The sequence below is a fragment of the Empidonax traillii genome, unplaced genomic scaffold (genome assembly GCF_003031625.1).
Source record: "Empidonax traillii isolate 1590-97213 ecotype Southwest subspecies unplaced genomic scaffold, ASM303162v1 scaffold876:size463933, whole genome shotgun sequence".
NCBI lineage: Eukaryota > Metazoa > Chordata > Aves > Passeriformes > Tyrannidae > Empidonax > Empidonax traillii.
Window position 1 is genome coordinate 156281 of NW_020956069.1, and position 14666 is coordinate 170946.

General features: G+C 57.3%; 1 protein-coding gene across 1 annotated transcript in view; it reads right to left on the reverse strand.

Moving 5' to 3' along the window:
* The window catches only part of ADAMTS7 (ADAM metallopeptidase with thrombospondin type 1 motif 7), a 34802-nt gene that overhangs the window by 18297 nt on the left and 1839 nt on the right, over nt 1–14666 (reverse strand). Inside the window, exons 3-15 of the mRNA XM_027902458.1 lie at nt 14199–14370; nt 12117–12313; nt 10994–11077; nt 10272–10396; nt 9086–9235; nt 8238–8381; nt 4846–4990; nt 4612–4704; nt 3896–4041; nt 1914–2083; nt 1606–1739; nt 778–898; nt 174–418 (exon numbers count right to left, since the gene is read on the reverse strand). Coding sequence (XP_027758259.1) covers nt 174–418; nt 778–898; nt 1606–1739; nt 1914–2083; nt 3896–4041; nt 4612–4704; nt 4846–4990; nt 8238–8381; nt 9086–9235; nt 10272–10396; nt 10994–11077; nt 12117–12313; nt 14199–14370 — 1926 coding nt within the window. The remainder of the gene's footprint in view (nt 1–173; nt 419–777; nt 899–1605; nt 1740–1913; nt 2084–3895; nt 4042–4611; nt 4705–4845; nt 4991–8237; nt 8382–9085; nt 9236–10271; nt 10397–10993; nt 11078–12116; nt 12314–14198; nt 14371–14666) is intronic.

Consider the following 14666-nt stretch of genomic DNA (forward strand, 5'->3'; position numbering starts at 1 on the left):
CCGGTGGCGTGTGCTTGGCTGCTCCAGCGTTGGCTCCCAGAGAAACACGCTCAGCCAGGAGATGCAGAGCCCCACGCCTGGATGCAGGGCAGTGCTGTGACAGACCGTGGCAGCTCAGCCCTGCCCAGGAAGGCTCTGTCCCCCCAACCCCCCCGCTGTGTATCCCATCGTACCTGGATCCACACGGGCTCCACGGTGGGCCCTGGAGAGGTGAGATTCTCCCAGTTCCCCGTCCTCTTGTAGGTGAAGGTGGTCCCTGCCACCCTGTAGTCCCCGTTCCACTGGATGGTCCAGCCACCGTTCAGGAAATACTTCTCCGGGTCCTCGCTCCGCAGCGCCAGGAAATTCCCGGCTTCTGCGACTTCTTCAATCCGGATCTCCCGGGCGCCCACAGGGATAATCCCAATATCGACATAGCCTGCAAATGGAACCAAGCGTTGGTCTTGGGGGAGACAGTTTGTGCCCTTGGGTGGATGAGTGTCCCCTGGGTGGGTAAAAGTGTCCTCTTAGTGGGTGCTACTGTGGGTGCCAGTGCCAACTGAGTACCAGCATCATGCCAATCCTTGCATCTCTGTAAGGCACCCATGGCACCAAACCCCCCCTTGCACTGAGTCCAGCTGCATTCCCTGCTGGCTTAACCCAAAAAACCTGACAAGCTGGCATTAAAAGCCTCCCTGGGAGCGAGCAGCAGCAGCAGCAGCAGCAGCAGTGGTGGCAGCAAGCCTGGCTCTGCATGGAACATGACTCAGTGTTTTGGGGACAGTGCTGTGCCCTTACCCAGCCCCTCGCTGTCCTCGAAGGTCTTGTGGACGGTGTGGCAGGTGGAGCCGTCCCCGTGGCAGACCCCGCACCGATCCTCCACCGCGTGCGAGTCGATCTCATAGTCACAGCCCACGTTCTGCAAGGGACCCCTGTCAGCCCCCGACCCAGGGTTGGGCAACACCCCCGAGCCCCCTCCCACCCCTGCGAGTCCCAGGGGCACGTGGCCACGAGCTCTGATGCCTCCCGTGTGGGACTCTGCAGACCACAGATCACCACCCACTCCCTCATTTAACAGAAACCCAATGTCTTGCATGTGTGCTTGTTCCATCCCAAACCCTGGGGCAGTTTCTCTGGGGAAAGGGATAAAGGGATTGGTTCACTGCCACTGAAGGCAGCTGGAGGACCCAGGGCACAGCTTGGCAAAGCCTCCCCGGCCACACCAGGATCTCCCAGATCATCTGCATCAACTGCACCATCTCCAGTGGATTCACAGAATCACGGAATGGTTTGGGTTGCAGAGAGAGAGATTAAAGAGACATTAAAGACAATCCAGTTCTAACCCCCCTACCATGGGCAGGGACACCTTCCACTAGACCAGGTTGCTCCAAGCCCTGTCCCACCCGGCCTGGGTTGTGCTCTATATCCTTGAGGCAGCGCAGAGGCTGGAACAAGTGTGCTCGACACACCCCAGGGAAATCGGGAACGTTTCCCAGTGGGGAACGACAAAAGGAACGAGCTCAGCGCGGGAGGGAGGGGACACTGCTCCCCTAAGGGATGGGCCCTACATTCTCCCAGGCAGGGGGGTCCTCGGGCTCGCTCCCAGAGGACCAGCACAGGACCCACCTTGCAGATGCCGTTGATGCACATGTCCCGGCTGGCGTCCCGCTCGTAGCACGGCGTCCCGTCCACCACCGCGTCCCGCAGCTTCTCCGCGAAGTACTCGTGCTCCGGCCGGCAGTGCAGCTCGCAGGGGTTAACTGGGGAACCCAACAGGCACACACTAAACCCTGGCAGTGGGGGTTTACAACACAAGTTACCCCTGCAAGCCCAGCCGTGATCTCAAACACTGCGAGGCACCAACGGCACGCCCGGGCCGCTCGCGGGGCCGCCTGCGAGGCTTCCTGCGCTTGAGGTCTCTGCCCTCCACTCACTGTTGTTGGGCACTGGCGTCCACTTGTAGAGCTTCCCTTTGTAGAGCATGGGGTTGAACTGGCTGCACTGGACCTGGCGGAAGGAGGGCTTGTCCGGGGGGCACAGCCTGACGTTGCAAATCCGGAACCGCTTCCGCTCCCCCAGGCAGTACCGGCCCCCGTACTTGGGCCTGTCCGAGGGCAGGGAAAGGGAAATCAGGGAGGGTTTGGGACGAGAGGGACTTCAGAGTCACAGAATCCTGGGAGGGTTTGGGTTGGACGGGACCTTAAAGCCTGTCTCGTTCCACCGCCTGCCACGGGCAGGGACACCTTCCACTAGCCCAGTTGCCCCAAGCTCCATCCAGCCTGGTGCCCATCCTGCAGCTGCTCCATCCCACCCAGGATACCCCTCCAACTCTGCTCCTCTACTGCCCAAGGGAACAGCAAAGCTGCCACTGGTCTTTTTTAACTGAGGGACTTGAAAAGCCACAGTAATTTTCTCTCAGATTCCTGCCATGCTGCCTTTTCCTTTGGCCACACCACTCTCCATGGCCCATGTCCCCACGGCCTCATGAAAATTCCTTCTCCAGGACACACTTCGCTGAAGAGAATGAAGTTAATGATTGTTTTAGGGCTGTGTTTACATGCCCTGCCCCGAGGGAATGTCTGTGGGAGGAGGGGTGCCCAGCACACACGTTTGCTCACTCCATCCCAAAGGCAAAGCTGGAGATTTACCTCCGGTGGCCAAAGCAAACAACTGCCCGGGAAATTCCGCTGCTTTCCCAGTGCTTGCTCTCCAGCCTGTCCACAGCTGTGTTTGGAACACTCCATAAACTACCACAGCACTTCTGCCACGGAGCTCGTGTCAGACCAGAGCTGGCTCTTGACCCGGGTCTGGGACAACACAGCACTTCCCTCACCGGCCCTACAGCACGTGCCAAACGTGCCCGAGAGACAGGATGGGCAGAACACTCTGGGCACATCAGGAGCCCACTCCCAGGGCTGCCAGAGCTCCTCATGCCACAGAAAAGCGATCCCCCTGGAACATCACTCACAAAGCCCTTTCCTCCCCACCCCAGGGCGCTCCAACTCCGGGGCAAGCCGGGGCATTTGGCTGAATCCTGTGCAACAGCAATTTGGTGACCAAGGGGACATCTGGGGAGCAGATGGATCAGCCCAGAAATCATGGGATGGAGAAGGCAGATCCTCTGGCACTGCCCGGATGCTCCGGGCGGGAGCCTGCCCTGGCTCATGGAATGCCGCATGTAGGCTGATAAACTGCAGCAGGATTTTCCAAAACAACTCTGAATCAGGCTCCAAGAATGCCTGGTTTGCTGTTCTGTCACTAAAGGACACTGGATGTGTTCTACATTTCTGAGTCTTTGCCCTTTGTTTGAGTCAGTGCAACTGCTCCCTGCCTGCACAGACCGGGAATGACACTGGGAGGGAGCCAGAGCAAACCCGGCCCCTCCAGAGGCTTCCAGGGGTCATCCCAGGAAATTAAAGTGTCCAAAAGCTCCTCGTTCAGACAATAACTGCACGATGGCACAGCTTGGCTGTGTGACACAGCCAGGTGGGACTGCACTGGGCAGGTGATGGCTCCTGGCCTTACAGGGAATAAAGAGTTGGGTTCCTCTGCCCTGGAGCCAGGCTGGGAGAGCTGGGGGGGTTCCCCTGGAGAGGAGGAGGATCCATGGAGATCTGAGAGCCCCTTGCAGGGCCTAAAGGGGCTCCAGGAGAGCTGGAGAGGGACTGGGGACAAGGGATGGAGGGACAGGACACAGGGAATGGCTTCCCACTGCCAGAGGGCAGGGAGAGATGGGATATTGGGGAGGAATTGTTCCCTGTGAGGGTGGGCAGGCCCTGGCACAGGGTACCCAGAGAAGCTGTGGCTGTTCCATCCCTGGAAGTGTCCAGGGCCAGGCTGGACGGGGCCTGGAGCAGCCTGTGCCGGTGGAAGGTGTCCCTGGCCGTGGCAGGGGGGCTGAGGGGGCTGCACTCACGTGGGGGTGCTGCAGTGCCTCTCAGCACTCTGCACTCCGGCCCCGCAGCTCCGGGAACAGGCGGCCCAGGAGCTCCAGGAGCTCCACCCGCCGTCGATGGGCTCGGGCCGGTGACCCACGGGAACACACTCCCCGTTGAAGCACCACTGCAGAGAGACAGGAGAGAAACCAGGGTAAGGATGCAGGAACTGCTGCCCAGTCCGAGGTGCAGGGTGCAGTGACACCCAGCACACGTGCTGTCCTGTGGAAATCCATGTTCTGCTTGCACAGGGGTGCCACAGCCTGGAGCACCTCAAACAATGGGAAACACAGAGATGCTGAGCTGTTTGGGACTTGTCTGAGGTAACAAACCCAAACCTGCACTGAGACCCCTCATTAAGGGGATTCTCAAACCAATCTCAGCGCAGAGGGAAGAGCCAGTGAGGCTCAGAGGTGCCTTCCCAGCAGTGGGGAAGATCCCAGGGATGAGCATGCACCACCACAGCAGACAGAGAGCAGAACGAGCCTCATGCTCCCCTGCCATGGTCATCAACTGTTGGTTTCACCTTCCCAAGGATTGCTAAGCTTCCCTGAAGGCAGCCCCTCCTGGGAGCAGCGGGGGTTTGGACAGAGCAGGGGCAGCAGGATGAGCCTGTCCCTGTGCTGGAGCCTGTGAAGCTCCTCCACGTGCAGGACAGGGGGTCCCTGAGGCCACAGAGGGGTCTGCTCCCCGTTACCTTGTTCTCCCCACACGCTGTGCCATCCACAGCCGCGTCCAGCTTGGAGTGACACGTGTTCCCCACCGTGCACCACAGCGTGTTGCAGACGCTCTGCAGGTAAAAAAGGTTGTGCAGGACTCGGTTACTGCCCGGCCAACCCTCCAGCACAGATCTAACCCACGGGGAGAGGGTGGCCCCAGCAAAGCCCCCACCCCAGAGATCCCCTGGGCTCTGAGGGGCATCCCAGCTTACATCCATGTCGTCGCAGAAGGTGGAGTAGGGGCCGTACTGCAGCCGGCACTGGTGGCCCACGTCGTACAGGACCCCCGGGGGCACCAGGGGGAAGTCCAGCACCTCCCGGGCTGGGGGGTCATCCAGGCACAGCCCCCAGCCCCGGCTGAAAGAGAGAGGGCACAGCAGTGTCAGCGGGGCACCCCAACACGGCTCCTGCAGCTGCCAGGGAGGAGCAGCAGCTCGTTTAGGTCCCACCGTGGTGAGGAGCGATCAGCAATTCTCCCTGACAGGACCCCTGCTCTGCAGCCAGCCCTGCAGCCACTGGCAGTCGGCGGCTGGCACCCACAGGCACATATGGGTACCTGATTTTGGGGGTGGGAGCCCCCCAGAGCGATCCCCCCTGTCCCCAGGTGTGGCAGGACAGCGGGCAGGCGAAGGGACAAAGGCAGCAGCGGCTGCTCCTGGGCTGGTGCCTCGGCTCCCTCCACTCCTGCTGCTTCTGCTGCGAGACTCCCCAAACACACACGGAACTGTCACCAGCTCAGCCCTCAGTGTTGATTTAAACAAACCCGTTTCCAGCCAGGCAAAGCCTCCAGCGAGGCCGTCGGGGCAGATTAGATTACTGGGGTTTGTTGTGATTGGGAAGGGCTCTGAATTAACTTGAAACGAGATTCCTTTTTAACCCAAACCAGCAACACGGAAACAAGGGCTGGAAGCACGGGACAGCTCCTGCTCTGGGGTGCTGGCAGAGCCATGGGGTGATGCCTGGCAGAAGCAGCACCCCCTCCTCCCTTTCCCATCCAGTTCCACACTGGACACCTGCAAACAGCTCACATGGCTGGAGGCAGCCCCCTAAAACCCCATGTATATCCCTATTGCAAAATACTTGTATTTCCCTATTGGAAAATTCAGGAACCAGGCTGCTTTCAACAGCCCAGAGGCTTGAAAGTCTCATTTCCAGATTCCCAGCAGCAGGAGAATCCTGCCTGTCCCAGCCTGGTGGGAAGGGAAGGATCACTGGGGGCGATGCAGGACTGAGCTGAGATGGATTAAGCATGGATTGGGAGCTGGATACAGTGCCAGGCCTGTTCCAGGCACACAGGGGGTCACTGCATGGCAGCCCCACAGGTATTTCCAGAGAATCACAGAATCCTGGAATGGTCTCCCCAAACTGCCCCAACCCTCCTGTCCCCCTGACCTGCTCAGGGCACTCCCTGTGTTGCCCCAGCCTGGGGTGAGCTCCCTGTCCAACCTGGGGGTGCCACCAGCTTTCCAGTGCTCTGTCCAGAGCCTATTTCTTCATGAAATACTTTATGATCATTCTACTGGTTTCTTCAGTTGGCCAAAACACATCTCCAAGCCAGGAAAAGTTGGCCTGAGTTTCCTCTGGCTTTGCAGGGATCTGCAGTAAATCCCACTCTGCAGGGAAACATGCAGGGGTCTGAGCTGCTCTGCCTGTTCCAGCCCCTTCCTTAACGAGCTGCATGATGGAATGGATGGAAGGATGATTAAATCCCCATCTGTGAGCAGGCTGGGAGGATCTGCAGATACATTTGAGAGCAGGATTAAAATTCCAAAAGCTCTCAGAGAACTGGAGGAAGGGTCTAAAAAGAGCCAGGACAGAATTCAGTAAAAACAAAGGCAAAGGTTGGAGCCACTGGAGCTTGGGAAGAATCAGCTGCACAACCAGGAGCTGGTGGAGCTGGCAGGAGCAGCCAGCCCCAGGCCCTGGGAAGAGGAGGATGATGGAAGAAGAGCTCCAGCACTGTGGAAAGAGGCTGAAAAACTGGTTGTTTGATGTAGAGCAGAGACTGAAGGGAGAAGGGACAGACCGCAGCTGTGCCAGGGCTGCAGACATGAAGGGAGGCTGCTCTATCCATCCCAGGGTGCAGGCAGGGCATCCACGAGATACCAGATCCCATTTGACAAGGATGTTCCACCAGCTGGGCTGGGAAAGAGCTCGTGCCACGGTGAGGGGTGGGGAACAAAGAGCCTCACAGCATCCTCCAGTGGGTAGAGGGGAAAATCCCAGAACTGCTGCCTGTGCTGGCATCCCACATCAGCCTGAGCCAGGGATGATCCTTCCCTGGGGACACCACTGCCACAGCAGGGAAGGGACCTCTTCCAGTGCCCCCGGGGGTCTGAGGAGACAGGAGGGTCTCCAGCCCCGGCTGCCACTGCCAGGAGTCACTTTTTGATGCTTAAACACTCAGCAGTGCTTGTAAAATAATAATCTTCTGTACAATAATAATAATCATCATCCGAGAGTGGCTTTTTTCCAAGCGTGAGGTCTGTTCCAAGCACAGCCAGGTCAGCAGGGTCCCATTTTCTGGCTCACTCCTTCCTGTCCTCCTGCCAACACCACATCATAACAACTCATGTCTGTGCCGGCCTCTGGCCTCTCCCTGGCCTGGGGGATGTCACAGCCAGGGACAGATGCCTGCTGGCTTCCTTCTGAAGGAAGAGCTGCCCCTTCTGGGGAGTAAAGAGACCAAACCCCAACCAGAGGAGCACCCAGCTGCTCTGCCTCTCCCCCATCCCAGCTCACAGCGGCCCAAGGTCATCACAAGCAGGAAATTCTTAATGCAAAAGTGAAGGTTAAAAGCAGAGGGCCAAGAGCACTCCAGATACAGAGAGGCTCCATTCCTCTGAAAGCCATAAATCAACAGTAATTCCCCCTGCATGGGGCCAAGCCCAAGTGTCCCAGGCTGGGGTTTAGGAGCAGGAGTTCAGCCCTGGCAGCCTCCCCACCACAGAACCCCAGCCCCTCATCCAGCTCTCCCACTGCTGCTCCTCGCTGTTTTCAAACCTTCCCGTAGCAAGGAAGGAAAACGTTCCTGCAGTGCAAGTCACTGACAGACGTAAATCTGGGCTGCGTTCCTTGGAACTTCATAACAACAGCCTGAAAAATCAGCCCTGGGTGCTAAAAATAAACAAACCCAGGGAAGAATTTGGCTGGGTCTCGTTTCCCCACGTGATGCCTCCTTAGGTGACAATCACCCAGCCCGTGCAGGAACTGCCGAGAGCGTCGAGGAAACCACTCTGGCTTTGTTTGTGCAGCCACAGCCCCTGTGCCACCACCCAGGCACCCCTGAGCCCCCTTCACAGCACAGGGGAGGCAGCCCAGGGAGATCATGGAATCATGGAATGATTTGGGTTGGAAGGGACCTTAAATCCCATCCAGTTCCACCCCCTGCTATGGGCAGGGACACCTCCCACCAGCCCAGGTTGCTCCAAACCCCGTCCAACCTGGCCTGGAACACTTCCAGGGATCCAGGGGCAGCCACAGCTTCTCTGGGTAAAAGACCCCCCCAGATGCTCTCAGGTAGAAGCTGTTAAAGGTAAGAGCATCCCCCTGTGCCCTGGGCCCCAAGCCCCCCCAGTGAGGAAGAAGAGGAGGAAGGACTTACTCGAGGAAGCGTGTGATGTACTCGCGGCTGCAGCGGGACCAGGTGAGCGGGGACGTGTCATACAGGAGCTGTGGAGACATGATGAAAGGTCTTTTCCCAACTGGCTCACAGTCATTGCTGCTTCCATCATGCTGAATCCCAAAACTGTGTAAGAGCACAGTCCCACAGAGGGGAGATGAGCCACGGGCCGCCACAACCGCGCAGCCGCCGCCCCCCGGCACCGCGCGACACCGCACACGGCACCGGCATGGGGACACGGCGGGGACAGGGCTGGGGCAGCCAGGACAGGGGACACGGCAGGGACAGGGCAGCCAGGACAGGGGACACGGCGGGGACAGGGCAGCCAGCATCACGGGGACACGGCAGGGGCCTGGCCCTGGGGGATGTTTTACTGATACCAAGGACACTGCCCGAACTTTGCCCTGGGTTTTTATTTCCCACTGAATGCTCAGGAATATTGAACAAGATCACCTAATTGAACTTACTGGTGGGTGTTTTCCCACACACAGGTGTCTACTGTGAACTATGGTGTTCAAGGGATCTTGTCAAAATCTGATTGAAATCTGTTGCTGATTCCACAGACAGACCCTGCTTTAAAGCTGCTCCAAAGCCCTCCCAAACCAGCACAGGGTAATAAACAGTTTGTCCAGGTTGCCTTGGGTTACGTGGTTTTCATTAAGCCTGGGGCAACCAAAAACCTAACTCTGGACTGAAATCCCCGAGGGCAAAGGAGGGGTTGCAGCAGTGAGGAACCACTGGGAACCTTCTCCCAGCCTCCCCCCGCGCCTTGTCCAGCCCCCACTGAGCAGCGCAGAGGAAGAGAAGGAGGAGGAGGAAGCTGGTGGTACCTGTGTCCGAGCTCGTGGGCCACGGTGAAGGCCAGGGGCAGCCCCGTGTCCTCGTTGATGTTGCAGCTCCGGTGGGGTTGGCACATCCCCGCCACGTGGGACAGCCCCAGGGTCTCACAGGGCCTGTTCATGGCAGCACAGATGTCCTTCCTTGGGGGACAGGGACAGACAGACAGACACAGAGCAGAGAGGGGGTTGGAAGGCGGCAGGACAGAGTGTGGGACACGGCCCAGACACACAGACAGGAGCCAAACAGAAGTGAGAACAGAGCCATCCAACGTCCTCCACAATGGAAACATTTACGACCTTGCCTTTCCCCTTTCCTCTCCCCATATCCCCAGCTCATTAGTAAGCATGATTAATGGGAACTGCTGGCTACGTTTATTCCATTGTATAAATAAAACTGATGCTGGGAATAATAAAGCAATTCCTATGGGGAAGCACAGCCCAGGGGTGCTGTGGTCCAGGGCAGCTCCAACCACCCAGGAGGAACAACTCCATTAAGTACAAGGCCTGAAGCGCCTCATTTCTGCTACAAAGCAACTTCCCAGAGAAGATAAAGCTGCTGTGGTTGTGAATCATCACCCAAACCACCACAATGCTGCCAGAAGCCAAGGCACAGCAGCCTGAAACCCTCAGAGCAGGGCTTGACTGTAAGGTGTATAAACTTGGCCAGAGCCACGAATTCCTGTTTGCTCCATGGGAGGTCAGGGGCTTCCCAGAAGCTCCTCTGCCAAACCCAGCCTCCAGGGAAAAAAAAAGGAGAGTTAATCCCTGTGTACAACTCCTGGGAGGATCCAGCCGCTCTGGGGCTTGGCAAGAGGGCCACGGAGAAAACCTGGTTTGGAAACTTCAACTGGAAACCTGAGATTTGAGACCAGCTCATGGAACCACAGAGTCCTGCAACGGTTTGGGTCGGAAGACACATCTTAGAGCTCATCTCATTCCAGCCCCTGCCATGGGCAAGGACACCTCCCAGCACAGTTCCAGCCCTTGGGACCCAGATATCTCCAGATTTCATGGTTCATGTCTCAGGTGCAGGTGTCCAGGCAGGGCTCTGGAGTGGAGAGTGAGATCTCACCAGCTCCCCCTGGGATGTTCCTCTGCCTGCCCCTCTACCTGCAGCCAGGGCAGTCTCTTCCTGACAGAGTAGCACCCACAGCAGCAAATCAGGAGGACACGGTACCTGGTGAGCAGGACGGCCACGTCGTGGTGCAGGGGGTGGGAATCTCCTTTCACATTGATGCTCTTCTGCCACTTGCAAAAGCTTTTCAGGGTGTTGTCTGCATGGTGGGAGATCTTCAGGTCCTCCTGAAAGACAAGAAGCCTGCTGTCATATCACTGCTGGAGCTGTCTGGGTTTTGGGGGAGAGAGGGGAGAGGTCTGATCTCAGACACATCGGAGTGGAATCGGCAGAGACTGCCATCCAGATGGAACTGCTCCATGTTTATAGGTTGCTGGCTGGGTGGGAAGAAAGTCCTTTTCCTGCTTTCTTTTCATCTGTGATTCAAGCAAAACATGAAATCATCCAGTACTGGGGGTTAAGAAGCACTGCAGGGAAATATCCCGTCCTGGCTGGGGGCGAAGGACGCAGCTGGGAGCCCATCTGAGTGGCCTCAGAGCCACCACTGCAGCTGGGACACGACCACCCAGCGACCCACAGCCCTCTGCTCCCACATCCATGCTGAGTTATCAGAAATCATCCTAAAAATCAGACTCAGCAGCTCCTCTGACCACACTGGCCCTCACTCCACCGGCCAAGACGAGGATGCAAACGCTGGATTTCTCTTGCACAAACTCCTGCAGGCCATGCAGACCGCTCAGGAGGGAGCCTGGCTTCCCAGGCCAGCTCCCAGTGCATCCCAGCCTGGCTGCCAGGACGGGCTGAGTCCCCTGTTTTGCTCTCACCTCCTCGTGCTCCAGCAGGATGAGCCGCACTATGGCGATGTTGATGGGGTTCCCGATGCTGGCGTGGTGGAACAGCCCTGCCACCTGTGACACGGCAATGCCAAGGGAACACGGCTCAGGACAAAGCCCAGCCCCGGGACACGGCTGCTGGCACATCCCTCTGCAGGAACACGAGCTCCAGGGGAAGCTGCTGGCAACATCTCGGGGAATTCCCCAAATCAGGACAAGAACAGACACGGGCCTGGACCGAGGCCTGCGATGCTTTCCATTTACACTTGATATGATCTGTGTAGACGCTGGAACTCACCCAGAAACGCCCGGGGAACCCCTCTGCTCTCACTAAGAGATGTGTTTAACATCTCAAAGGAATTTGGTGCTCTCTGGGTGCCTCCACCACCCCCCAGAAACCCAGGGATGTTACCTGAGGTCCTCTGCCCAATCCCACCCTTTCCTGGCATCAGCCAAAGCTCTCTTCTGGAATGTAAAGAGAGCAGAAGAGGGAACAGACTGAACCAACTCACCCTATCTGCTTCTTCCGTGGCACCAGCAGACTCCCCCATATTCCCACCACAATCTGGTGCTCCTTCCCACAAAAGCTGTTCCCATCTCTCTTGCTAACCCAGATAGTGCAAGCTCTGGCCCCCACCACCTCCCTTCCCTGGAGCCTGTCTCCCTTTGGGGACCTCCCTGGGAGGCCACATCACCCATCCATGGAGGGAAGCAGAAGGGGAAGCCCTCGAGCCCCACAGGAGACAGTGTTGGCTGAGCTGCTCCTGCCTGCACAGAGGATTTGGCCTCGGCTTTGCTGCCACCCCCCCGCCCTCCCCGGGGCTCACTGAGCAGGGCAGCAAAGCCAAGGGGGGTGGGAAGGGCCTGAGTGGTGAGAGGTTTGCTGAGGTCCCACCAGGGATGAGTCCTGGCAACCCATGGGGTCTTCTACCCAGAGAAGCTGTGGCTGCCCCACCCCTGGAAGTGTCCAAGGCCAGGTTGGACTGGGCTTGGAGCAACCTCATCTGGTGGAAGGTGTTCCTGTCCACAGGGGGGTAGAACTGGATGAGCTTTGAGGTCCCTTCCAAGCCCAGCCATTCCACGACTCCATGGCTCCATGTCTCACAGGACTCACCATGTTCATCACGGTCAGCACGTACTTCTCGATGTTCTCACTGCCGTGGAACTCCACCATCTTGGTGTCTGCCACCACCAGCGTCTCCACCCACTTCTCCCTGCTGATGGAGCGCTGCCGAATCCTTCTCCTCCTGTGCTGCTTCTGCTCCCACCTCTCCCTGCGCCGCTCAGACCGCTCCAGGCTTTCCTGAGATTCTGAGGGATTAGAGGGGAGAAAAAAGGTCTTTTTTTCTTGATGAAATATCTGCAACCTTGATAAAATATCTTCTTTTTTTTTTTTAAATTCAAAGGAATAACCTTTGGTGGGGAGAAGACTCCACACTCAGACCCATAACTTATGTGCATTTTGCTGTGCTCTGTGTTCCAAAAGACTCTGACCTCAGTCTGCTGCACATGAGCACGACAGAAAAACAAACAAAGCGTTTGAAGTAACATCTTTGACTGGAACGGGGCTTGCAATATTCCACAAGGGATGGGGAGCCTCCCAGAGCAGAGTTTTAGGGTTTGTACTGTACAGGAATTTACAGGCAACCCTGCAGAGATGCTTGAGAAACAACCTGAGAAACAACCCCCGTGGCTCAACATTTTGGATTCTCGTCCCAGATCTGTGTTTTTCAGGGAGGCACAATTCCCAACGGGATAAATTCTGTGCCCCCAAAGCTGGACTGAAGTCTTGAGCCAAGTCCCACAGCCCTCAGTGCCCTGGGCAAGCCGAGACCTTGCAGGACAGCCCCGAGATTTCCTCAGGCACAGGGAGACTGAACTCTGCTCCTTCCCAAGGAGGAACAACGGGAATGTTCAGCGGGCTGGGAAGAGGCCGGAGGCGGAGGAGAGCTCCTCACGCACACCAGCAACTGGGAATTCTCCAGCGGAGACTTTCCCTGTGACGCTGCTCCAAGATCAAGGTCAGGGTCAGCCCCAAGCTGAGTGAAGGCTTTACAAACTCATCCCACACAGTGGGAATCGCTTTCACGACCAGTTTGGGAGGCTCAGCCTCGCTCCCCTAACAATGGCCTTGGACATTTTATGGACTATACTGTATGTTAGCTGTGAAAGGGCGTTTGAGCCCCCAGCCTGAAAAATCCCAACTATCTGGATAATTTGATGAATTGCTAATACCACTGTGACAGTTTAATCGCAGCGGCTTCCTTGGAGCTCGTTTCCATTGTGTCCTTGGCTGCTGAGCTTCCAGCCGGGACGTGAGGGTACTGCAGAGCAGAGGGAGCCTGGGGGGGCTCCTGGGGCATTTTCCTTTGGGATGATCCCTCTCAAACACTTGCCCAGCTGTGCACACAGCCTGCACCACATATTGACAGAGGCTGAACACCACCCAGTAGCCCAACACCATCTGGCTGTTGTGGTGCTTTGCAGAGCAAACCAGCAGTACATCAGGGCAGGGTGGAAGGGTGGCAGTCACTACAGTCCCACAGACTTTGGGATTCCTTCCCAGGGCATGCCCAGAACATCCACCCTGCTAACCCTGACTGCAAGGGAGATCCACATGAGTTACACAGGGGCCATAGCACACCCAGAGAAATGAGTTTTCAAGAATACACTTCAAAGTCAAGAACAGACTTGAGTCAAGAATGGACTTCAGAGACTTGAAGAAGCCATTAAGATTATTGTCAAAGATTAAGTAATTAATTTAGATTGTCAGATGAATGCCTGAAGATAACCTGCTCATAGCAAAAAACATCCCAGTTTCTGAAAGCAGAGAGCTCCAGGAAACAGCAAACCAAGGGGTTTCACTCCCAAAGTCCAACACCCCAGCAGGTCTAAACTGAAATTTTCAAGAGAATGAAAGCACTGAGGTTCAGCACACACCGAGGTGCAGCACACACAGAGGTTCAGCACACACCGAGGTTCAGCACACACCGAGGTGCAGCACACACTGAGGATCAGCACACACCGAGGTTCAGCACACACTGAGGATCAGCACACACCGAGGTTCAGCACACACCGAGGTTCAGCACACACCGAGGTTCAGCACACACTGAGGATCAGCACACACCGAGGTTCAGCACACACTGAGTCACTGGTGGCACCAACATTGCCAGGTTACTGGAGGAAGGGGCAGTACCTGGCACGCCGCAGGTGTCCTGTGGGGCTGGGGGGCTCCTGCCCCGCTCTGCTCCGTCCTGGGGGGCCTGGCGCTTGTATATCCTGTGGGGCTGAGCTGCCCCCTCCTCCCGGGGGCTGCTGGACACCGGCTCGATGAAATAGTCCTCGTTGAGGAGCCGAAACACGCCCTTCTGGCAGGAGAGACAAGGGGGCACTGTGAGGGCACCTGCACTGGCACAGGATCAGACTGAAGGACCTGGGAGTGACCACTGGAATCACAGAATCCTGGAATGGCTTGGGAGGGAAGGGACCTCAAAGCTCACCCAGTGCCACCCCCTGCCATGGGCAGGGACACCTTCCACCGGCCCAGGGTGCTCCAAGCCCCATCCAACCTGACCTTGGACACTTCCAGGGATCCAGGGGCAGCCACAGCTTCTCTGCCCAACCTGTGCCAGGGCCTGCCCACCCTCACAGGAAAGAATCCCTT